The 25,949-nt window shown below is 35.8% G+C and overlaps 1 protein-coding gene across 4 annotated transcripts in view; it reads right to left on the minus strand.

Annotated features, from left to right (window-relative positions):
* The window catches only part of LOC145286201 (UNC93-like protein MFSD11), a 182,052-nt gene extending 157,143 nt beyond the window's left edge, over nt 1-24,909 (minus strand). For 2 of the 4 annotated variants that reach the window (XM_080134997.1, XM_080134996.1), the window contains exon 1: nt 24,497-24,880. In XM_080134997.1, the coding sequence (XP_079991123.1) occupies nt 24,497-24,682 (186 nt within the window). In that variant the 5' untranslated portion in view covers nt 24,683-24,880. Of the gene's footprint in view, nt 1-24,496 lie in introns of all 4 variants that reach the window. The other 2 variants (XM_080134998.1, XM_080134999.1) reach the window with 2 other exon arrangements.
* Between the last annotated feature and the right edge of the window lie 1,040 nt (nt 24,910-25,949).

Raw genomic sequence — 25,949 nt, forward strand, 5'->3', positions numbered from 1 at the left:
TTTTGAACATAGATTTTACAATGTTTTAAAAAATATTTTAATATAATATAAAAATAACTATTGCATTCTGTAAAATATCAAAATCAAAACAATTGTAATAATATAATTTCTTTGACACTACTCCCTTAGGTTTTAAATGGCTTTTTAACCCCTAAAATATGGAAGCCCATAACAGATAAGTTATTTTATATGTTAGTATTACGCAAAACTTATTAATACGTTAGCCGTTTTTGAATTCACATATTTATTGTATAAGAAAAAATATTGGACCAACGGACAAATTAAATAGAGAAATATTTTTAAATAATAATTTTTAATTTCTTTTTCATGAAGATTTGGTAAGTATCAAAATTTAACAAAATAAAACAGCAAAAAGACGTTACTTCCATTATTCATTTTTAGCGCCTTTGACTAGCCATCAAATTTACACACAAAATGATGACGTTGTCGATTTTGCAGAAAAATTTGGCGATTTTGCACAAAGAAATGATGATACCTATTTGTCTTACAAACACAATGAAAATTTCTAAGTAAACTAAAAGAAATATTATGATAAGCTTCTTTTAAGAAGCATAGGCATGTTATTTCGGCCACTTCTGCACATACTCAACTTACATTATTATTTTCAACACATTCAAATAAGAGAAAGGAATAAGCTGGGCAGAAGTGACAGAGGGGTGGGGGAGAGGGGCGTGGAAAGAAAGAAAGATTGAAATAGACGTCTTAGTATAAAGATGTTACACACACTTTTAACCTTTTTTATTTTATTTTTAGGGCCTCGGGTAACACCGGGTAGCCCTGATAATACTAACATAATAGTATTCACCACAAACACTGGAGATAAAATTCAACATGACCTTTCAACAGTGATGGGGCATGGGCGATTTCACACCGTGTTTTTGTGGTCCTCCTGGTCTTGGATTCAGTCTGTTAATTCGTGGTGCCAATTCCCCCTTGGTTGAGAATCACTGGGTATTTATTTCCCTCCCACAGTGAGAAATGTGACACAAGGGTCGGAAAAGTGAAATTGAAAAATCAGCGATCTCCCCCCCCCCAACACACACACACACCTTGAGGAGGGACACTGGCCTGCAAAAAATGCCTGGTCAGCACTGTCGGCATTTCCCAGTAGGAGCGTCTCAGGCAATTAGCAATAAACTAACGTCTTCTCAAGAGAGAAAGCAAAGTATAGAAGGATGGACCTCCTAGAACTGCACAGGAATGCATTATTCCTAAATCAACAGGGAAAAGGTCATAACAAGGATGGTCTAAACTCTCTCTCTCTCTCTCTCTCTCTCTCTCTCTCTCTCTCTCTCTCTCTCTCTCTCTCTCTCTCTCTCTCTCTCTCTCTTTTTCCAAAGTTCATAAATCAGGGCTACACCACCAGATGTTCATATCTGGGACCTCGTTGAGGTAGGCGGAGTTTGTAGGGTAGTTCATGCGATTAGGCAGTAAAGTAAGCAGAAAGGAAAAAAGAAAGGGAAAAAAACGGTCAGAGGTGGGGAATAGATGGATTTGGGGTGTAGAATGGATGTGCTAGTGATCTCTAAGGCAGTTTTCTGTCCCAGGGTTTAAACCTAAAATCTTACCCCCCCCCCATCATTCACACACACACACACACACACACACACACACACACACACACACACAATAATAATAGATGTTACTTCTAATATTGAAGAAATGAATAAAATAATTGAGAAATTATTCAGATTCCTAAAATTTCAACAAAGTATTTAAATTAAGACACTCTCCCCATAGCACCACTAAACAGAATTAAATAATTTCTTCTAATCCCACAAGTTTAAACATGTCATTTATTCCTCACCCCCTCATTTGTTTTTGTTTTGTTTTTCTTTTGATATTCACAAGGTTTTCTTTTCTTTTTTTAATTTTAATTCTAGACATATTGCCACTTGGACGTAAGGGGCTACTACTTGGAACCATATCTACAGGGACACTATGTAGGGAGTTGAGCAATGAGATGTCTATTCACATTACATTTAATCTTCTGCATATCAGTACAGTCAAGGAAGCAGGAAACCGGGGGGGGGGGATTTCAAAGTCCAGCAGTTCAAGGAAAGACACTGTTAAAGTAGAAAGCTTTCCGGTATCTAGGGGGTCTCTACATTGTAGAGGTGTGATTTTGCTGCTTGTAGGGTTAGTCAGGGTTATTTATGCTGAGAGGGCACAAGTGCTACGGATTCGTCGGAGCACATTTCATCAAAATGTGAAATACGCACAAGGATGAAACATTGCATTTATTACTATTTATCTATAACAAATTAATGAGAGGAAACAGCTTCAGATAGAACCAAGTGGCAGGCCGTTGTTCATGAAAACTGTCACAGAGAAATGCAGGTAGGACAGAAAGAGCAATGCTTTTAAGTCCTCGATATCTGCTACTATTCCCTGTCCTAACTGAAGCAAAACTTTCCAAGTCCAGATTGAGCTTATCAACCATCTCCACACTCACTGATGATAATCTCCCCTCCTCACCCACCACCCAGGATGACCAGATGGCCCTTGTCATCCCAACAACAACAACAACAACTACTTATATATGACAAATGGCTTCTGCCAATTCTCTATTTTTGATATATTTAGGTACATCATTCTTATATTGGTAGAATATAACATTTTCACACGGTTCGTGACATTTATCAAGTATTTTGTTTAATTTTCGATATTCCATCGATATGGATGTAACAAAGCCGCCATTTTTTCCCCATTCTAACTTAACAGACTTGACCCTTCTTGTGTTTCAAAGTAAATAAATGCTTTAAAATAAGTTAAAACACAAGAAACTTATCCAAGTGCATATAAGACTAACTTATCTTCCTACATTTGTTTTATTTTTTTCACCTCTTTTTCTTTTATATTCTTTTGTTGGCTATTATAAAAGAGGCCCAACATTTTGTCTCAGTTTTAAGGAAATAACTTCTAAAAAAAACTGACTAGAAATAAGTTTAGACTTGGTTTGGTTTGGTTTGGCTTACGATGTTATTTAATGCCGAATCCAGTAATTTAAGTAAAAGTTTTCATGCTTCAACTTCTTTATATCTTCAAATATTTATTCATGGTGTTTGGTTTGCTTGTTTTGTAGAGGAAATTATTGTTTGTTTTTTGTTTTTGGCTTTTCAGATCATAATCAAGTTTTGCAAAGAGAAAGGAAAAATAAAAAAAACAGCATCAACGTTTGGTGCATTTTAGGTCAGGAAACCAATATCTTCAGACAGCCTGATAAGTTTAGAAATCAATTTCCATAAGCTATCTAAAACATGTCAGCATGTAAACCAGATGTTGAACTGCTGCTGCTGATGATGATGATGATGTATACCTCCCATTATTCTTACTTGTAAAGTAACTGTATATGGTAGTTTTGGGAGGAACATTCCTCTACTGCTAGAGACCCATTTGTACTTAAGCTTCAACAACGTTTGTCTTAGTAAAAAGAACTTGTCCTCAAAGGAACGTACATGGGTATATCATGGGTCTTCATAAGGGGACGGGGTGGGAGATACAGCAACATTGAGAGATCTGCTTCATTCTCATCCACAACTAAAAAATAATCATAAAACTGGGGGACCAAGAACGTTAATATTTGTTTTCTTATCAAGGCCCACAGGCCACTCGAGGATAAACGTCAATGACAATTAGACAACACATGATGATTGGTAATATTAGAACTTGGGTAGTGTTTAATTATTTAAGAGGATGGCTCAACAAGAATTTATTTACATTAGACTTGAAAACGACCATACTATAGTCAGTTGGAAAGCAGTCCTATGACAATTTACAATTCTAGGAAAGAAACTTTTTGTTTAGTTTTAGGCACAGATAGAGAGTAAGGGAAATTGTTGAAAATTGTTGTAGTTAGATGAGTAATTTCTTTTTTATTTATTTTTTTTTATAAAGGAGTCACCACTCAAATCAAAGCCCGGAGGCCATCGAGGATAAAGGTTAATGAGTGTCAATAGAACAATATCGTAATAATCGTTAGTAGTGGAAATTTGGTAAATTGGATTACTTAAAGGGATGGCTCATCAAGAACTTGTTTACATTGGATTTGCAGGGAGAGTCCATAGACTGAAGCTCAGTTGAGCAGTTGCCATAAAAGTAACGATAGAGCAAAGATAAACTCGTAACGTCTCTTTTGTGAGAAAGAGGAAGTAGGGAGACAAAACAGTCCTCACCCACTAGATTTCGAAGACGGTTTTGTATCCTGTCAAGCAGATGTAACAACACTACTCCATCTTAAGAGTTACAGCAGACTTTAATTCGTTTTATTCTTGGTTAGTTTTCTAAAAGCTTTACACTATGTTTGTGTCATTACCATTGGAATACCTCACAAAAACTTGATTGAATCCTCTTATATTGTACTAGTAGGGAGACCCGATGTTGCCCAGGATTGAATGATGATCAATGAATGTTTCACCTTCAAATATTTTATTGTCATTGAAATCAGTGAAATCGCCCATTTTTCAATGAAATCGATTGATTACCTGTTTTAGTTGGGAACCCACCGCGGTGCACTGGGAGGAAGTTTCACGTGCCTCCCCACAGTCACTTCATCCATAATACATTGTAGTTTATATTGCACTGAAGAGAATCTACTGTTGACTTTATAAATTGTTTTATATAATGGCTAATTAAAGTTTAAAATGCATAAATATCATGGTTCAATTGTGCTCTAACTAGAAATCTTCATTTCAAACACACCCATGTCATATCAAAGAACCTACTATTGATTTTATATATAAGGCCTTTCTGTTTATGCCGTAATAAAACTTCCTTAAATGCACTTGTGATATTAGGCTATATAAGGCATTAACTTTCGTTAAAATCACCTGTTCCTTCTTTCATCGGATTTTTTCAATTATCGATTAACAAGACTTATGAAAGACATTCTTATACACAACCTATCTAAGAACACTGCCAGATACATGAAGTACATTGGTATGGAATTTTTAAAAATCGGCTCAGCCATTTAGGAGTCCATAAGGAACGAACACACACACACATAAAGTTCCTTTTCTATAATAGTAGAGATTGTTTGTCTTGGAATAAAATCATAGGATGGAATACTGCTGCCATATCTGGGCAGGAGCTGCTAAAAACAGCCTATCCTACCTTGTCAGAGTACAAAATAGACTTCGTGGCTTAGTGGGGGATGCCCTTTTCTCTACCCTGCAACCTCTCTCCCACAGAAGAGACGTTGCGAGCCTATCCTTGTTTTATCGTTATTTCCATGGCAGGTGCTCGTCTGAACTCTAATCTCTGGTCCCCCCTCGCCAATCTTTCACGAAAAACACCCGTCTAGCCGAATCCACAGTGAAAAATTTCCGCCACTCTTTATCTGTGCCTAAATCAAAACGTGGATTCCATGAACAAAGCTTCTTTCTTAGAACTGCATGCCTGTGGAACTCTGTTCCGTCTGCCTGCTTCCCACCTGACTACAACTTGGATGTGTTCAAGTCCAACGTTAACAAATTGCTAATGAACCGCCCCCTTAAGTAAACACTTCATCAAATCTCCACACTAACGTAATGTACTTGCAATAACCCTTATCCCTGAGTGGCTTCCGGGCCTTGATAAGTGGTGACCACTGTGTAACAAAAAAAAAAAAAATACTGTTTTTTTTTTTAACACCTACAAATTTGAACTAAATTATTTTTGTGTTCAACTTTTATCGTTTCCAACGAATTCCACAGGTCCACCGGCACCATTTCATTTCCAATATCCAAGTCAGAATGCAATGAAGGACCATTCTACCCAACCAATCCATTATTATACTAAAAGTCTCAATTTGTTTGTCACCTTCTCAAATTATAACGTCATGACTTAATGACTAAGGCTGGAACATTATGTTTTGGTTTCGATTATAGCTGATGGCACCCAAATCATATTATTTTTTTAATTTTTAAAATCACTAATATATATTGGGTACAATATAATAATCAATGGCATATTGGCTTTATAATAATAAATATAAAATCTGCATGAATTAAAATCTATTTAAGTATATTTTATGACCGGGTCACACTGGGAGAGTAGGAAGGTGTAACTACTATATATTGGGTACAATATAATAATCAATAGAGAACTGGCGTTGTAATAATAAATATGAAATCTGCATACATTAAAATATCGTATGTAAGCGTATCTTACAATCAGGCAATGCCAGGCAGCCTTTTAGTCGATTTTAAAGAAGAAATGCCATGCTTCACAACCCAAGAGAGTTCATACATGAAGTAATAGTTCTAGAAACACTCCAAGGATGGTGAAGATACCCAAGAGGCAAGCTGAAAATGTGGTTACACACAATCAAAGCTGATGCTGAACCTGCTTTGGTCAACAGGTCTATAGTGTTTGCCGTTGGTCCAGGGATTGGTCGCCCATCACTATCTTCATTGCTGGGGACCGTCATGCATGGTCTGCGTTCACCCGGGATGCTGCGTGTTCTACAAGAGCACGTAGGAAGATGTTGGCAGCAGCAAAGAATAACTGGCTTGCGGGGAGATTAACAGAAACAGCAGCAGCAGAAAAACACACATATACAAAATAGGAAGTGTGTGTGAGAAGAGAAAGGAGAAAAATGCAATACATGCTCGAGAGAAAAAGAAAGTCGACATCAAAGAAAAATGGACGTGTAAATGCAAAAACGAGAAGTGGCTGGCTAATATCGGCATGCAATCGGAAGAAATAGAAACGCGTGCCAGATAAAAATGGACAGATGGCAGCAAGAGACTTTTATAAGTTTTGCCAAAAATTACGGTAGTAAAAATTTTATGTCAAAAAGAAAAACATACAGATTTTTACTTATTTATTTCTATTCCAGTTTTATTTGTTTGTCCATATGCAACGTAATGTCTACGTTACACAAGCGGAACTGGGCCAACTCATCCTGAGTGAATGTCACCTCAGGTCAAAGTTCATATGAATAATCTGCTGATCCATTTATTGTAGAATGATGTGGAAGAAAATGAAATTTGAACTTTAAATCACATTTTTTGTTTTTTTTAATTTTTTTACTTTATTTCACTCCAAACAAGGCATTCTGTTACGGTTGTGACACTATTTCCTGCTTAACAATATCGCTGTCAACCCTGACGCTGTGCATTGTGAATTTTTCCTCCTTCATCTTCTCTGGACGTGTTGTCGTTTCTCACATTAGCGACTGGTTTTTCTTTCTCTTTTTCTTCATTTCTTATTAATCTGATGATATTATAAAGTTTTATATAAGTTTTATTTTTCATCTTTTATTCATAATATGAACTGCTCCTCTTAATCGTGTAGAGCCTTTACTATCTTGATAGGTTTGCTTTGCTTACAGATCATATCGCCATCAAGTTCGTTTATTGATTGTCATCTGTTTATAACAAAACCATTAGGTAGAATAGATGAAAAAAAACCACATTGCTTTGTAAATTGAAGACAGTATGGGAAATGAAGTCTTAAATTTGCATTATTTTATTTAACTCTTTTCCAGGAGGTTAGGCACAAGGTCAAGTATGAGCTTGATGAAAGCATTTCTGTGCAACAAAATGAATTCGAACTTGGCACAGCCATTTATTTTGTTACCATACTCCCAGGCAACACCGACTGGCCATGCTAGTCATCTATAATAAAAATCTCACCTGTCTGCTTTTGTCTGTATGAATGCCTAAAACTTTCGACAGAGGCAATGGATTTTCACGAGATTTTTTATTTTTTTTTATTTTACAAGGTGGTCACCACTTATCAAGGCCCAGAAGCCACTCAGGGATAAGGGTTATAGCATGTACAGTACGTTAGTGTGGGGATTTAATAAAAGTGTCTACTTAAGGGGGCGGTTCATCAGGAATTTGTTTACGGACTTGAAGACATCCAGGTTGTAGTTAGGTAGGAAGCAGGCAGACGGAACAGAGTTCCACAGGCGTGCAGTTCTAAGAAAGAAGCTTTATTCATGGAATCTACATTTTGATTTAGGCACAGATAAAGAGTGGGGAAAATTTTTGACAGTGGTTTCAGCTAGACGGGTGTTTTTCGTAAAAGATTGGCGAGGGGGGACCAGAGATTGGAGCTCAGACGAGCACCTGCCATGGAAATAACGATAAAACAAAGATAGGCTCGCAACGTCTCTTCTGTGGGAGAGAGGTTGCAGGGAAGAGAAAAGGGCATCCCCCACTAAGCCACGAAGTCTATTTTGTACTCTGTCAAGGTAGGATAGGCTGTTTTTAGCAGCTCCTGCCCAGATATGGCAGCAGTATTTCATCCTTGGGCGTACTTGATACTATAGATCAGTATCATTTTGAAGCTTGACGTTTCAGACAACAAATATCGAAAAATTGGCCAAAAACATTAATTCCTTCACCCTCAACTGGGTAGCTTTCTACAAGGAGGGGGCGATTTTTTTGTGCACCGTTTTTGCAAGTCATTGTATCAGTTGGATTGACTTTGCCTAATTTTAACGTTCTGAACTTCCGCTCACGTCATGGAGTAGTGGTAAGACATCTGATTTTCTTTCACTTTCTTTTCCACCTTCGTGTCATGGGTTCGAGCCTGCCTGCCTCCTACCACTTTTTTTTTTCTTTCTTTTTTTTGCTCAACATACACGCCCAAACATCCGGGCAATGCCGGGCACCTAGGCTAGTATAATAGAAAATAAAATTTTCAGTAATAAAATGGTCATTCGTAACTTAAAAATATAAATATGATGTTTTTATTGTTTGTCTTTCATATGCATTTAAAGTTGAAAACAATAAAAGGTCAAAGTTCAATCGTGTGTGTATATACAAAAAAAATAATGGAATATCATTTTATTTTTAAACCCAGTTATCGACTTGTGTTTATTGGATAAAAACTATTATAATTATTCAATAGATACATAATTACAAAGATGGAGTTTCAAAAAAATAAATAATAATGATAATTGATCGAATTGATTTGATTTTGTGTCACGTATTTAACCAATAAATTCAAATTATCAATTATGCTGAAATACAAAGTCTAAAGTTTTACTTATTTTTCACTCTCAAAACATTTTGGCTAGGAGAAAAGTGTGGTATCTGTTCTCATCTCGGTCAAGAGAAGGGGAAATCTTTCTAGACTGAAGCGATTTTTATTTTGGTCACAATCCAGTGTGTCTCTTTTTAGGTAAACTGGATTTTCACCCACGTTAAAAATCGATTTTGGGTTCAACTTGTAGGGAGAAAAGTAAATAGAGATTGAAATGGGATTTAAATTGTATTATATATCTAAGACAATGTTTCTATCTTCATGGAACCCTTCCAATAATAGTGATGCCCCAAGGAACCTCTACATAAGAAAATATTTTATAATCTTATTTATTTCACCTTCATAATGGAAGCAATATTTTTATCATTTATATAATCGGTTTAGGTAAATATCGTTATTTTCATGGCAAGTGCTCGTCTGAGATCTAATCTACAATCCCTCCCTGCCAAACTTTCACAAAACCATTATCAACAATTTTCCCCACTCTTTGTATATCTAAATCGCAGATTCCATGAATAAAGCTTCTTTCCTAGAACTGCCCACCTGTGGAACATTGTTTCACTGGCCTGCCTCTCAGCCGATTACAATATAGTAGCCTTCAAGTTCAATGTAAACAAGTTCTTGTTGAGCCGTCCCCTTAAATGATCCAAACTCTACCCAATTTACAGCATTAATGATTACTAAACTACCACCTTACATTCGTTAACTTTTATTCTCGAGTGGCCTTCGGGCCTTGATAAGTGGTGATTCCCTTCTTAAAAACAAAGGTGAAAAGAACCTTCTTTTCTTAAATTTAATGACAATTTTTGAAAAAAAAAAAAATCAATATTTTTTTGACAATTAGTTTCAAACACAATAATTGGGTCAGTTTTTTCCAGTTTATTCACTATGTCATACATGTATGAGAAAATTAGGTTAAAAAAAAAAAACTCTGAAAAATTCATTTCCACATATGTGTAAAGACATAATAATTTCTGCCTATCTGTTAAAGAAATCCTTAGCAAGCTCAGAAAAAATCCCAAAGTTCTGGGAAACCCTGATCTAAGGAAAGGAGATAGATAACAATTTCTTGATAAAAGTAACTAGTAGATTTTGGGGTCTTTTCCGTTTTCATCACGTGATACCACCCCCCACCATTGTATTCATTGTAATAACATCTTCCAAGACAGTACCTTCATCCTTAAGGGGAAAGGGGCAATCCAGTATTGGTATTTATCTACCCTCCTTTAACACGGTAGCACAAGAGGTGGTACAGTTTAACCCACAAAAAAATACTTGAGCAGCTCTGTTGACATTTCACTGTAAGGATACCTTAGCAATAAACTACCCCCCTTAGAAAAGAGAGAAGGTAAAATCTGAGAAATGGGGCCTCCTAGAACCGCACAACAGTCAGATAGCAACAAGGTCATGTCAGAATGATTATCAAAGACGTATCCCAGACTTGTATAAACAACACCTATTCAGGTTGTGCCTGGTATGTATACTGCAGTGTAGTACATGTTCGTTCATCATAGTACCTTCCTTCCAGAATTACCTCTTTCTTTGAGGGCATAGTGTAATATCTATTGTTGTCATGAGACAAACCTCTCAGGGATAACCTCTTTGAGGGTGGACTAGGAGTAAAATTAAGAGCAGTATAGTAACGAAATTTTCATTAGTTGCGGAATGTATTAAACAAGAAAGATCCTCGATTGTTTTAGCCAAAAGTAAAAATTAAATAAAAACTAATAAATTTTAGAAATATTTTGTATTTTCACTTCAAGTTTAATCTACTTTGTCATATATGCCTGAATGGATCTGCCTAAGGAAGATCTCCATCATTCCAAGGTCTTATGTATGGCACAAAAAGAAACTGGAATCTTAGGAAGATTTCTGTCATTCCAGTAATTATAGGAGCAACCGGACTTGTGAAAAGGAATTTCAAAAACTATTGAGCAAGAGATACAAGCAATTGTGGTTAAAGAGATGGTTAGAATCTTAAAAACACTTCTTGGTTTGAATGTATGAGATAGCGGGTAAATGTCTGGCATCCGATAGGATGCCGTATACTCAGCTTGATCAGAATGATAAAAAAAAGTGAAGTATGGAGGATAAGTGTGTTTACAATGGATATAAGTCAAATAAAATCACTGCCTTTCTTTGGCTTGTTCTGTTTTTTCTTCTTTTTTACTTCACCAACCAATAGAAATGGGAGATACAAAATATAAAAAAAAAAAAAACCCACATATGCAGGCTACAATGTCCCCATGATCAAGGCACTGCGAAAACGGTATTAAAAAGTTGTTTTTGCAAAAGGTGTTAAATGATGATTTCTTAACCAATGAAAGGAGTTCATGTATGATTTGACAGATTGATATGGGATCCTCAGCAAACCGTTTCATTTCTATATGAATAACAGGTTGCCAACCAAATAGTGTTGTTCAGGTAGACATAGCCATGTTGCTACACTATATATATATGCTGAATACTCAGAGAACAAAACATCAAAATAGATTTGAATTATTTGGATTACTGCTCTAATCTTGAGTATTGGGGGGGGGGGGAGTCTAGTGGTTAATGACACGAACTGACGACCTGGGTGTCCCAAGTTCAAATCCAATTAGTTCCACAAAAATCACTTTCCCTTAGGATGTTGGCAACTTTCACATGGTCCCTCCTATAAGTACCTGATGTCTTTCTAAAAAGAATTCCGACTAGAAAAATATCGAGGAAACCAATACTAACAATAGAATTTTCAGATTCATACAATACGATGATCTTTAGTGTTATTTGCACAACGGTTCAGTCAGTGTAACCTCCGACCTTCTTCAGGTGTATCTCATCAAGGTTTCACATCTGTACAGCTGTATTGTGCATCTTAGTGCTTGATATACCCCCAATTTTACTGAGAGTTTCATCTCTTGTCAAGACCACAATTCTGGAAGTGGCAAAAGACTGAGCAAATACAACCTATACAGACTGCAACCTCATCCTCACCCTGCCTTGTAGCTGTAAATGTTGAGCCAAGATATTTGATCTACTCGACCTCTTAAACAATGGCACTATTGAGAATGATAATAGAGACTATCAGAGATGGCTTAGTCAGCAGACACATAAATTTACATACACAATATCATCGCACACAGCTCCTACTGATAATTTTTTTCTAATAGTAACCTACAGCTTACACCTGGATAAAATCAAAGTGTAGTATTTTTCTGACACTAAACTTCATCTTCTGTCTTTGGTCAGTGAATGATGAATCCTTCTAGACTGAAGTAAGTTAAATTTTTGCCCTAATCGAGAATACCCTTTCAAGGAACTGGATTTTGTCCACATTAAAAACCAATCTTGTGTCTAACTCTTCCCTCATGGGGACGCAAGTAAATAAAGATAATTTACACACACATCAATTTATATTAACACTAGCACGACTATCTGGCGTTTTCCAGGGAAAAGGTAACCTATTTATGTTAAAACTGCTATCTCTCTACCTCTCTTATCCGTATCACTATCTTCTTTTTCCCAATCTCTTCTTTCTCCTCCACCTAGCTGATTACACTTCCACACACACACACACACACACACACACACACACACACACACACACACACACCTATCCTTTATAGAGGGCCATTCCGAAAGTAAAGCCTCTTATTTTTTTTTAAACTCAAAACTTGAAGAGCTATGAATACAGCACTGGTATCATTAAAACAAACAACCTTTATGGTTCAGAATTTAGCTTTTATCTTTCTATTTAGTGACCATCATTCTCAATGTACTTTTGCCAGGAATTCAATGACACATTTCTGCTCCTGACGCATGTCCATGACAGGGGTTGCTTTCTTAGAGTCTCACACCATCAATATCTGCAACAGAGAAATGAAACTTACTTACAGGAGGGACCACATGAAAGTTGCCAACATCCTAAGTGAAACGGCTTGTTCAGTCATCATAACAATGCAATTTGTATTCTTCTCTGATCCATTGGGGCAGAATAAAAAAAATAGGAGGCATTACTTTTAGAATACCCCTCGTATAATACATTTCTTGTGTAAGGAGTTGACATTTTCTTTCCAAATTAGTATGCATAAAATGCCTCGAAAACTACCCCCTTTTGATGAAACCGGGTCTAATTCACACACGCACACCAAAAAACATTTTTTAAATTATAGATATTGTTTATACAGGACAACACTGATCAAGAATATACCAATATTGTGGGTGTTTGTTTTGTAGTTACTTTTATCCGGAGATACAAGCACACAACTATTCTTTGTATAATAGATATCCTATTCACTTGCTTGTCTACAAAAAGAGTTAAAGTTTGTTTTTTTGTAGGGAAGATCTAGGTTTCTTCAAAAGAAGAATCTGGATTAGGACGAAACTTTTTTTTAAATCTTCGAGTGAGAGTGGGGACAGGGGGTCACTTACTATATAAACATGTAGCAGTCCTTACTTCAACAACGCAGAGAAGCAGTTTCAAAATCAGTTTCAAAAGTAGTTTCTATTTCAACAACAACCATAGAATAACAATGTCCAAAATTACAATGTTTGCTGACTTGACAATAATGATTGGAGCAAATACTCAATTTTTATATGCTCTCTGTGTTAGGATTCAACCAATCAGAAAAAATCTCTCCTGAAGCCGTGCACCTGTTCTCAGTTATCACAAAGAATTTCGCTTGCATTTTACAGTTAGTCAGCTGCAAAAAGAACAAGCTAACTAATCCACATCAACCACCAAACTTCTCTACTGGTGCAAAACTGAAACCTGCCTTTAGCTTCAGGTTATCAGCATCAGGAAGTGTTATCCACTTTCCTTTTTCTCACCCAGATTGATGTAATTAGGCTTGTTGTAGTAGGTGCTTCGGACACTAGCAGCTCAGAAACCCCTGATGATGACAACAATGATAGACTGTCTGACAATGATGACAGGCCACCTGAAAGGAATCTTGGGCATAATTCTCCAGTAGAATAAATTGCTGCTCCCCCACTCCGCAGGAGCGTCTGAACAAAGAGGCCCACACCCATCAGCACTACCTGTGATGATGACATCGGGGGGGGGGGGGAGATTGGCAAAAGTAATGCAAAACATGACTTACACAAGCAACAACATGTCCGTCTATCCTGTCGGATGACAGAATCAACAAAGGAAAGAGAAAAGAAAAACTTTCGTCTATAGATGGTTTATTAATATACATATGGCATTAATTTGCATATGAAGACAGTGACTGCTTTGAAAAGGACAAATGAGAAAGCATAGACGAGTCTTTTTTTTTTTTTTTTCAACAGCTGAGAAAGAGACAGAGAGAATGGGTGATGACAATTACAGTTGAAGTCAAAACAGGGGAGGGTAGAGCGGTGGCCCTTGATATATCTAAGACTTTTGGCAGGGTATGGCACGATGGTCTTCTAAGGAAAATTAGATTATATGGAATCACTGGAATAATTCATAATGTAATTAAATCCCTCTTAAGTAATAGAAAAATCAAAGTTGTCCTCGACGGTCGTACATCCAAACAATATGATATAAATGCGGGAGTACCTCAGAGGTCTATCCTTGGACCTCTATTATTCCTAATATTCATAAATGACCTCCCTGATAAAATTGTTTCGGAGATGGGTATATTTGCCGATGACACCACTCTCTATAACAGATATGAGGGGAAAACAAATGAACACATATCCAAGGAAATGGCAGAAACACTAGAGGATGACGTCCAATCCGTAGTGGAATGGGGACAAAAATGGTTGGTCACATTCAATGCTGCTAAGACTAAGCTTGTTTCCTTCAATAACTACAAGAAACCTTCTCTACCACCAATAGCAATGGCCAAGAACACATTGCTTGAAAGTACTTCTTTTAAACTCCTCGGCCTAACATTTACAGGGAATATGAACTGGAATAGATACATTGAGAGCATTGCCAAGGATGCTGCAAGGAAGGTTGGCTCCCTCTACCGTGCTAGAAAACTACTTACGCCTGACAGTATCCTATACCTCTATAAGGCAACCATTCGCTGTTGTCACATCTGGGCTCGTGCATCTGCTGCTTGTCTCTCGCTCCTGGACAGGGTTCAAAAGAGAGTCGCCAACCTGATAGGTCCTGAACTGTCATCTAGGCTTCAGCCTCTGTCCCATCGACGAGATGTTGCATCCCTCTGCCTGTTCTACAAATACTTTAATGGTGAATGCTCTGATGAACTGCAAACACTTGTACCTCCCCGACGTAACTACCCCCGACAAGCTACTAAGTCTCATCCCTTTACAGTAGAGATCCCTAGGTGCAAGAAAGCCTTTTACTCCAATAGTTTCTTCCCCAGAACTGCAGGTCTTTGGAACTCCCTTCCGGGATTCTGCTTTCCCAACTGCAATGATATGCAGAAGTTCAAGTGTAATGTTAACAAACATCTTTCTACTCATCTCCCTTCATAATGACCCTGCTAATTAAGTCCCTAATAGTAGCCCCCTGCTTCAAAGTGGCACTGTGCCTTGTTTGGGGTGAAAATTGAATAAAAAAATAAAAAAAGTCAGGAGTTGGCAAAATGAGTTCGGACAAACATTTATTATTATTTTTTTTTAAATCTTATTTTCATTCAAGTAGTTACTACTTCTACTACTACTACTACTACTACAGCAACAGTAGTTACTGCAGAGTGACAACATCTAGGACTATTCGATGTTTGCAAGTGCTCAGCTTCAAGTGATTTAGGATTTGGCTAATTCAAAGCAGTTTCTCCTAGAGCTGTGCACATGTTCTCACTTGTTATGTAGAGAACTTTGTCTGCACTTTCCAATCAGTGAGAAGGCCAAATCGTCTGATTAACCTATGCCATTAAGAATGACCAGCAAACTTCTCTCTTGGCATACAAATGAAACCAAAATTTAGTCTCGGGTTATTGGCATCAGCATGTTGACTTCACTTACGAAGATGTTGACATGTTAACGTGTGGATTTATTTTCCTAAGATTTCAGTACAGATTTAGTTCCAAATAATATTATGAACCCTGCCAGTCTTACAAACTTTTCTTCCTTTTTATATACGTACATATGGACTCTTAAATAACATTCTTCACTTATGGACTCTTAATATCGTTTTCATAAATCAAACTCATGACCTGATAATAACGTTTTTCTCATCTAAACTTATGAACTTAGTGCCCCATCTTTTTCTTAGAAGCACACAAACTAAACTGACCAAGGGATGCCACCATCTAGGATGATCATAACTTTTGAGACATCACAAGTGGGTCATAATCACAGCAGAAAACCTTGCATCTGACGTAACATTTTTTCAGGGCATGCATCTTTCAACTTGAATCTCCATATAAAGAAAGACTAGCAAAACAGAAGAACACTATTTACATACACATAAACGAAATAGACATACATGCACAGTCACTAACAAAACAGGCACACTAATACATACACACACCTTCATACCTGTCCCATTTACACATGTGTAAGCGCACATGCCGCCAGTCGAAACAAACTATTTTTCCTAACATGAAAAACAACGTTCTCTCAAGAACATCCTTCGGACTCATCTTTACAAACCCTTCATTCTCTTTGGCTTAACAAATTGTCCAATAAAGTTGGCTTGTTTTTGTATTGATAGACTTTGGGATTGTTTCATTCCATATGTCTAAAATTTTGCCTGGTGTTAATCAAAATAAATCTCCCATATATATTAGTGGCCTGGCAAGGCCACAGGGGAGACAAACGAAGCAGCAAAACTGAAGCTGCCTGCCAGGATACTATCTATATACAAATGCAGGCAAATATATATATTAGGCCACAGACAACCAAGCAAACAAAAAAAAAACCTTAAGCAAAATTCATCCCAAAGCAACAAAACTGAAGCCGGCCTGCCATGACACTATATATACATATGTAGGTAAATTTGGGTATATTTTATTGGTTTGAAGATATAGGTTCTTTTTTATCAATTGTCATAAAATTTTAACCATGGAATAGTATTATAATCTTCAAAGAGCCTGCAAATTTTCATGTAGTTTTGTCTCATAGAACCAAAGATATGAGCATTTCAATATTCAATTTCGTTACCAGTATAGATATATCTATATATCTCTATCTCTACAATTATATAAATACAACTTTGTGTGCGTGCGAGTTCATTCCTTATAGACACCAAAATGACTGAAGAGATTTTCTTTAAATTTCCAGAACTTTAGTGTATAAGCCTGAGAGTGATCTTAGTTAAGTTTTGTCTCAGAATACCCCCGATAATTACTGACAATAGATAATTGAAACTGTTATTTTAATTTATCTATCATCGGTAAAGCTATTTTTTCCATGTCGCCACTTGCCAACAATGATAGAATAACAGGTTGTGAAAATTCTAATGTGGGTAAGTTGATAGTGTGTTTTTTTTTTTGTTTTTGTGGGTTTGTATTACTGTACACATAGATTCGAAAAAGTTGTCAAAAAACAAATATATAACAAATAAATGTTATCAAAGGCAAGATAAGTTACTTTTCTGCCAAACTGGATATATTTTTTTTGTTTTTATTCAATGTAACATATTTATTCAGCTCGAAAAACATACAGTGTTTACCGATGTATTGGAAAATTCAAGATGGCGTCTCACACCCTCTTTAACACCGTAAGTATGGAAAAAGGTGTTATAAATAAAAAACTATATAAAATACTATTAAAAACCCGCCGAATATATGTCAACCTATGTCACGGTAACATATATTGAGCGAGTTTTTAACAGAATTTATCCGTTTTTTTATTTATAACATCTTTTCCCACACTTACCGTGTTAAAGAGAGAATAAGACGTCATCTTGAATGTTCCAATACATCGGTAAACACTGTATGGTTTTCGAGCTGAATAAACATGTTACATTGAGTAAAAACACAAAAAATATATCCAGTTTGGTAGAAAAGTAACTTATCTTGCCTTTGATAACATTTATTTGTTATATATTTGTTTTTTGACAACTTTTTCGAATCTATGTGTACAGTAATACAAACCCGTTTTTGTTTTTTTTGCATGACATGGTCTGTAGGTTCAAACCCCACACATAAATTTCTTAATGTTTTTTTTTTTTTCGTTAACTGGAAAGTTTATTTATAAGATTGGAAAATTTACATGTGTATGTATATTTTTAAAATATCTATTATTTTTGCAATATAAAACTGGAATATTATGGCACTTTAATGAAACTTTATAATTGACAAGCAATTGATCCTGAAGAAACTGCAAAACAGTCTACACACATATTTAGTGAACATGTGATTCAGAGGTTTCTTAAATGTCGGTTTAACAACAAAAAAAAAAAACAGACCCCAAAAACCAAGCACAAGTTGTATGCCCGGCAACATAAGATAAGGAATTTTTCGACACAGTTGACTAATTATAGAACTAAACAGCGACAACCACATGAATTCTTACAAAAAATAGTCAATATTGATCCTGTGGTTTCTTTCACATACGGTTCAAGAAATCATGCCCCCCCAAAAAAAAAAACCTTGCCAAAGTAGTTAGTTTTGAGCTGGAAGAATAGCTGCTAAGGGGACAAATCAAAGAAATTATATGAGGTCTCTAGTTAACTAGTTGACGAAAACATGCTCATAACTGTGTAGCAACATATTACTGCTTCTGTAAAACAAATAAAGAGTATGGCCTGCTCTACTTCGGTACTGAGCACTCTTGTATTAACCTCGTTAAGACTCATTGGTTACTTAACCTTTGGAAAACAATAACCTCAGATTATATATATATATATCTATATATATCTATATATATATATATATATATATATATATATATATATATATATAGAGAGAGAGAGAGAGAGAGAGAGAGAGAGAGAGAAAATAAAAAGGAACAAACCGTATTATATGTTCATCAACGTTTCGTCTTTATTTCGAGACTTCCTCTGGAGGAAGTCTCGAAATAAAGACGAAACGTTGATGAACACATAATACGGTTTGTTCCTTTTTATTTTCTCTATTTTGTCGGAATACTATTTCCATTATTTTCATCATATATATATATATATATATATATATATATATATATATATATATATATTTACATATGATGATGATTGCTCCATAGTTGCAGATGATTGCCATTCTGCCCTCCCCCAAAAAACACCACCAACCCCATCCCCTAGTTCATCTAACATGGCCACGAAGGTGGCTCTTCAAACCAGCAGTTGACTTACATGGCCTGAAGCAAAGATGACACACAAAGTCAAGTGTCTGACCCGGGTTAACTGGACCACTCTGTGGTATAGTGTCTCTGTGCACAACCATATGCCTCCTCAGACCTGTAGTCGACTTGCATTTCCTGCCACACACCACACAGGTTGTCTCATCAGATCGTGGAGGTAAGGGTACACAAAGGCATCTTTCATGTACGTTCGTGTGGTTTACATACCCACCTTTGGACAGTAGAAAGCGCTTACATGTCTCACACTTCTAGCCAGCCCCACGAGTTTCCAAATCCTTCACAGACCCTTTACGCAGATTTGTCTTCAGTTTCGCCTGTTCCAAATTCTTTCTCTCCAATACCTTGCAATCCACAGAGACAACTTCTCGCCATATATATATATATATATATATATATATATATACACTAGTGTTAGGTCAATTAATCAGAAATCGAAAAAAATCGGAAATTTGGAGGGTATCGGAAAAATTTGTGCCTATTTTCCTGTGTCAACAACGATTCTTTCAATTGACTTTTTAATTTGATTTTATTTAAAAAAAAAAAAAAATATTCTACCGCTGATAGTAATACAAAAATATTTAATATTTGTTGATTTTGGTAAAATTTTACATTAAGGCCCGTCTCACATTCGTATATAATAAAATATTCATTTTTTGTAGATTTCGGTGTGCTAAAAACGAATCTGCAAACCGTTAACGTCGCAAAAAAATAGTTGTCATGATATGAAGAAATTACTTTTTCGAAAAGTGTGTGATCACTTTTCCATGTAAATTTAACTTAAAATGAGCACCCACTTTCTGCCCACCTGAGAGAGAGGGGGCATTTTTTGAGTGTTTATTGGCTAAAAGGTTTTTTCGATTTCTTTTTCTGTTTTCATCTTTCAATAAAGACACGAGCAAATTAAGAAATAAAAAAAAATCGGTATTATTTTACATTAAGGCTCGTCTCACATTCGTATAGAAAAAATAATTTTTTGTAGTTTTCGGTGTGCTTTAAAAGAATATGGTGACCGTTTCCGTCGCAAATTTACCGTTTGTATGCTATAGCCTTCGTTTACACTACGCGCGAGCATAAACGAAGGCTGTTAAATGTGCACTCGCGTACCAAACTGCCTTGTCACAGTGTAGTATTGGCGAAAAATTAAAATTAGACTAAAAACTAGTTTTCCAAATATTAAACTATGTAATTCTTCGTTATCAGGGGTGGCAATTTTGTACGCGCAAGCGCAAATTAAATTTTTTTTTTAATATTAGGAAAACTATTTGTTGGCGACAGTTTTAAATATGATATTTGTTTTCAGCAGACCCGAAAATCTGTAAAAGTCGTCATTTTAAAGGTGAATGTTGAGTTGGAAATGAACTGCAAATTGACTTATCTGTTTGAAAGTAGTTTGTTATGTATTATTAGGTGCAGAACCATTTCCGGTACTAGTGCTAAGAGTGATCCGGACGTAAATAATAACATTATCATTTAAAAAGTCATCTTAACATGGGGAGCGGAGAGCGCCAGCGGAGGGTGTTTTGTACCTTTCAACCTTACAATTGAATAAAAAAACATATCATAAAACTTTAATTAAACTTGGAAATACGATTTAAAAAAATAGCGCGAATCACTCTCTGAGCACCCATTTCCATTTAAAATCCAGTAAGGATTATGCATCTAAAATTGAGAAAAGCACGCTAGAAATATATCAATCTCATGTGAAAAGAAAAGCCTGTGGAAAACAATGTCGTGTTCTGAGTCTTCGTTTAATAATGATGTTTATTAATATATAAATAAATAATATTTAACGAAAACAACGACAACAAGAACATAAAACTATTGTTAACGTCTCAACCGATATTTTTTTTTTTTTTTTTTTACCATGGCCGCGATCTGTATAAATTACCTATGGTCTTTCCGAAAAATACACGAGTCGTGAAACTACGTGATTAATGAAGTCATACTGAAACTCATTTTGCTCTAAAATAGTTTGGGTGACTCGAAATAAGATTAGGATAGCATCTTAATTTTTAACATACTGGTCTTTTTTTATTATTTTTTTATTATTATTTTTATAAAATAAAACATTGCTTCAAAACATTCAAAACAAACAAAAAACCGCCAAGGTTTGCGCGAACACGATTGCATATAAAATAAAAATAGTTAAGGTCAAAGGTCACAAGGAGGAGAAGATGAAGAAGAAAGAGGATGAGGAACCTTGGGATATGGAGAACAGTAACTTCGTTCGCACGTGTAAACTCGATTCTAATGTCCTTTGGAATGGTGGTATATAAGAAAGATATATATAAAAAAAAAAAAATTAAATGAAGGAGCTTCTTGCTAAAATCGGCGAATACAATTTTAACTTCATATTATACATAAAAATAAAAAAAAATGTTGCTAAATTAAAAAAAAAAAAAAAATTTCAATTTACTGAAGACAAAACAATGTTTATTTTCTTGTTTTAATTCAAGATTTTCAAAAGTTTTTATGGTGCGAAACAGAACGGCCATTGTTTCCATTAAATTCCTAAAGACAGTAATTTGATCAAGGGTTTTGCCTCCCCACGAGGGCAGAATTTGTTTGTTTTATTACGTGGGAAAACTCCGGCTCCTCAAAACGGAACACTCTGGATTAAGACAAAAATCAAATTGTTTTCACTGACCGAGGACTTACTAATCAAAAATAAAATTATTGATCTAGTTTTCTAGTTTTATAAGTTTATGTGCTATTTCTAATAAATAATGACCGTAAATACGGTAAATTTTCACTCCACCTCCACAATTTTCTTTGGTATTTTTTTAGATTAGGTCCACCTCCACAATTTTCTTTTAAATGACAACTTTTATAGGTTTTCGACTATGCTGAATACGAAAATCGCATTGAAATTTTGCAGAAATAATTAGTTATCGAGATATAAAAAGTTGTATTATGCATTGTATTCTTTGGCGGCCATCTTTTTACGCGCGTGCACGCGCGCGATAAACAAATCTACTCATCTATGACTGACACTGCAGCAGCACTCACTGCACGCGCGTGAAAAAAGATGGCCACCAAAGAATACAATGCATAATATAATATTTTATATCTCGATAACTAATTATTTCTGCAAAATTTCAATGCGATTTTTGTATTCAGCATAGTCGAAAACCTATAAAAGTTGTCATTTAAAAGAAAATTGTGGAGGTGGACCTAATCTAAAAAAATACCAATTTTTTTGTTATTTATTTCATGCTTTGCTTCGGCCATCTCCCCTGCGTTTGGATAGCGTGAAATAAAATGGCGTCTCCAATTTCGGCAATAAAGTGTAGAAGTACCTTTATTTTTAAGTCTTTATCAAAATTTTTAAATATTTACGTGTCAATTCGAGGTCATTTTTCTTGTTCTCACCTAGCGCTCGCTCGACACTATGTTTTTCGAACCGAATAAACGTTTTAAAGTGAGTAAACCCACTAAAAACTTTTCCAGATAGGTAGAAAAGTAAATTTGATGACATTTATTTGTATACATTTGTTTTTTGGGGGGTTTTGCCACTTTTTAGTACCGCTATCTGTGAATTGTAAAACAAACCATTTCGTTGAAAAAAAGAAAAGAAAAAACCTTTAATCGTATTCTGAATTAGATCTTTTTTTTTTTTTTTTCGGTCAGTGTCTAGTTAAGACGCAGAATGGACGGTCCAGGAGTCCAGGAGTCAGGACTGCTTTCGACATGGCAAGATCTTCTGCTTGTGCATCCGCGCAATTTTTTTAAATAGTATTTTCAAGTTTAATTAAAGTTTTACGATACCTGTTTTTATTCAATTGTTAGGTGAAAGTACAGAATAGGTACATAACACCCTCCCGTTCCCATGTTAAGAATGACTTTCTAAATAATAACGTAATTATTTCAGCCAGCACGGGTACCCAAGATCTCTCGAAGGATGAGTTAATGCAATGGATGGATCATTCCCCGCTAATATAAACCCGAGTGTCTGTGCCAGAACGGCTTAAGACTGTAATGTAATGTACGTTATGATTTAAAGACTGGTATCAAATCCATCCATATATCCTTCCTTCACCTAGCTAAAGAGTAGGGTAGACTTCAGACCTTAGTTGTGTCTGGGAAAAAAAAGAAAACCAAAATGACACCAGTCTTTCTGTTCACACCGGCGTTGAATAATTTTATAACCGTTATTTAATCGAGTGTTTTGTGGGTGGGAAAAGAAAAAGATTCCTTTAACTCTACCACTAACCCTAAGTCCGAGTGATCACAGACACAGAACCCTTTTAGCAATCTGGAATTGGGATTAAGAAAACAGTAGCGTTTATTTTTAACGAAAAAATAAATAAATAAACGTGTTGGTATTTATACTGAATACGGACCGTACTAAATAATAACGTTATTATTTAGAAAGCCATTCTTAACATTGGAAGGCGTTTTGTAAATATTCTGTACTTTCACTTTACAATTTGATAAATAAAAGATACCGTCAAAATTGAATTGACCCCTACTTTAAAAAATAGCACGTTCTGTATTCTGTATGAGGTGTTAATGGGAGTGCTTCTTCCTTCACTGCTTCTATAAATATATTTAGGTCTACTGGACTCAAACAATTCCTGGTCAGAAGTGCGATCGAGGAATGCTAAACGACCCTTGCTTATATGGATGGCGGTATTCATTGTCTCCCGAACCTGTGAGGCGAGGCACTGAGGCAGGTGACCTTTGTTTATACCCAAGAAAAAGCATTTATGCAGAATACGAACTGTGCCGAAATAATAACGCTATTATTTAGAAACCCATTATGAATATACGGATGGAAGGGGGGGGTAACTATTCTGTACTTTCACCTAACAATTTAGTAAACAAAAGATACTGTAAATATTGAATTTGACTTGAAAATTATATCTAAATATATAGCACGCTCAGTTTTGCCTAAGTACCCAAGAAAATAATTTTATTTAAGTAAAAAATAAATAGTTTGGGAGGAGAGTAATGCCGAAAAGAATGGCCATTTCACTGGAAATAATTAACGACCGTAAACTAGTACCTATTTACAATGCCTCCCCACGGGACAGAGTTAGACATCAGGGTCGTTTTTTAACGTGGAGAAAAGGTACAAAAATAAAAATTGTCTCAGTCGTGAAGGATTTCTCCTCCACTGAAAAAGAACGAGAAATAGATGTGCCGCATCTCAAGAACAGATACTACATTTTGATCTTGGCCAAAAGGCCAACTCTCTCTCTCCTACGTAATAAACAGTTTGCATAAAATAAAACAACAATTGGATTTACCGATCGTCAAGTCAGGAAGTATCTGACACCAACGAACAATATTAGTTACTTACTTGGACCATGGAAGTGCTTTGAAATGCGGTAAAGACCAACATAAAAGAAATTCCCAGAACGATAACATTGAAGAGACGAAAATCTAAACAGCAACAGTTCCAGCATGATTCCACAAATGAAAATCGGTATTTAGATGTCCTTCTTGTGGTCGACGCCGTGTCCACTGTATCTGGGCCCTCGTCCATAATTATTATATTTATATATGTATATGTGTGTAAAAGGCACTTCTTTATTCGTACGAGATCCGACGAATAACAATAGGGTGTAAAGTTAAATAATAACCGTTCTTTCAGAGGACAGGTTCGAAAGAGGCGTTAATAAGTGAAAGAAGGTTCCTTGTTATTGTTTTGTTGTTCGACACATGACAAGAAATTGACACCGGTAACTCCAAGCAGCAGCAGCAGGCGATTGCAACCGGAAATTAACGGAGATTGCCGAAGTAATACGATTTGTCAATTTTTTCTCTGTCGATAAACTTCTGTCTGCTTTGCGTTTCCGTTTGTTTTGTTTTTTGTTGTTTTGTTTTTTGCCTTTTGTGAATCTTTATTTTTTGTTTCTTTTTACATAGGCCCAGAGGTCACTCGAGGATAAGGATTAAAATAATCAATGGAACAATATTGTGCTTTTTTAGGAGGGGGGGGGGAGTAAAACACACACACACACACATCCCTATATATATATATATATATATATATATATATATATAAAATAATTATTCTTTAGGGATTGCCAAACGATTATGAAGATTGGACCGCATGTTTCCGTGACGTCAGATTTGTGTTAACTATACGAACTATGGAAAAGCAGAAGCGACTTAATGATTTTTTAAAACCTTTGTTTGTCTTCTTCAAACTGCAATCAATAATTAATCTTTGTTATAATTTTGTTAGGTTTTAAGATTTACACAGTTTAACGATTAATAATAGTTATTATAAACATTTGTATATTAAATATGAAATACGGTTTTACTGAATTTGTATGAAATATGGTTTTACTGAATGTTCTTTAGGTTACCTTTTTTTTTTTTTTTTTTTACACAGTGATCACCACTTATCAAGGCCCGGAAGCCACTCAGGGATAAGGGTTATTGCAAGTACATTACGTTAGTGTGGAGATTTGCTGAAGTGTTTACTTAAGGGGGCGGTTCATTAGGAATTTGTTAACATTGGACTTGAAGACATCCAAGTTGTAGTCCAGAGGGAAGCAGGCAGACGGAACAGAGTTCCACAGGTGTGCAGTTCTAAGAAAGAAGCTTTGTTCATGGAATCCGCATTTTGATTTAGGCACAGATATAGAGTGGGGGAAATTTTTCACAGTGGATTCAGCTAGACGGGTGTTTTTCGTGAAAAATTGGCGAGGGGGGACCAGAGATTGGAGTTCAGACGAGCACCTGCCATGGAAATAACGATAAAACAAGGATAGGCTCGCAACGTCTCTTCTGTTGGAGAGAGG

The sequence above is a fragment of the Euprymna scolopes genome, chromosome 10 (genome assembly GCF_053919585.1).
Source record: "Euprymna scolopes isolate OS-2025 chromosome 10, ASM5391958v1, whole genome shotgun sequence".
NCBI classification, from domain to species: domain Eukaryota; kingdom Metazoa; phylum Mollusca; class Cephalopoda; order Sepiida; family Sepiolidae; genus Euprymna; species Euprymna scolopes.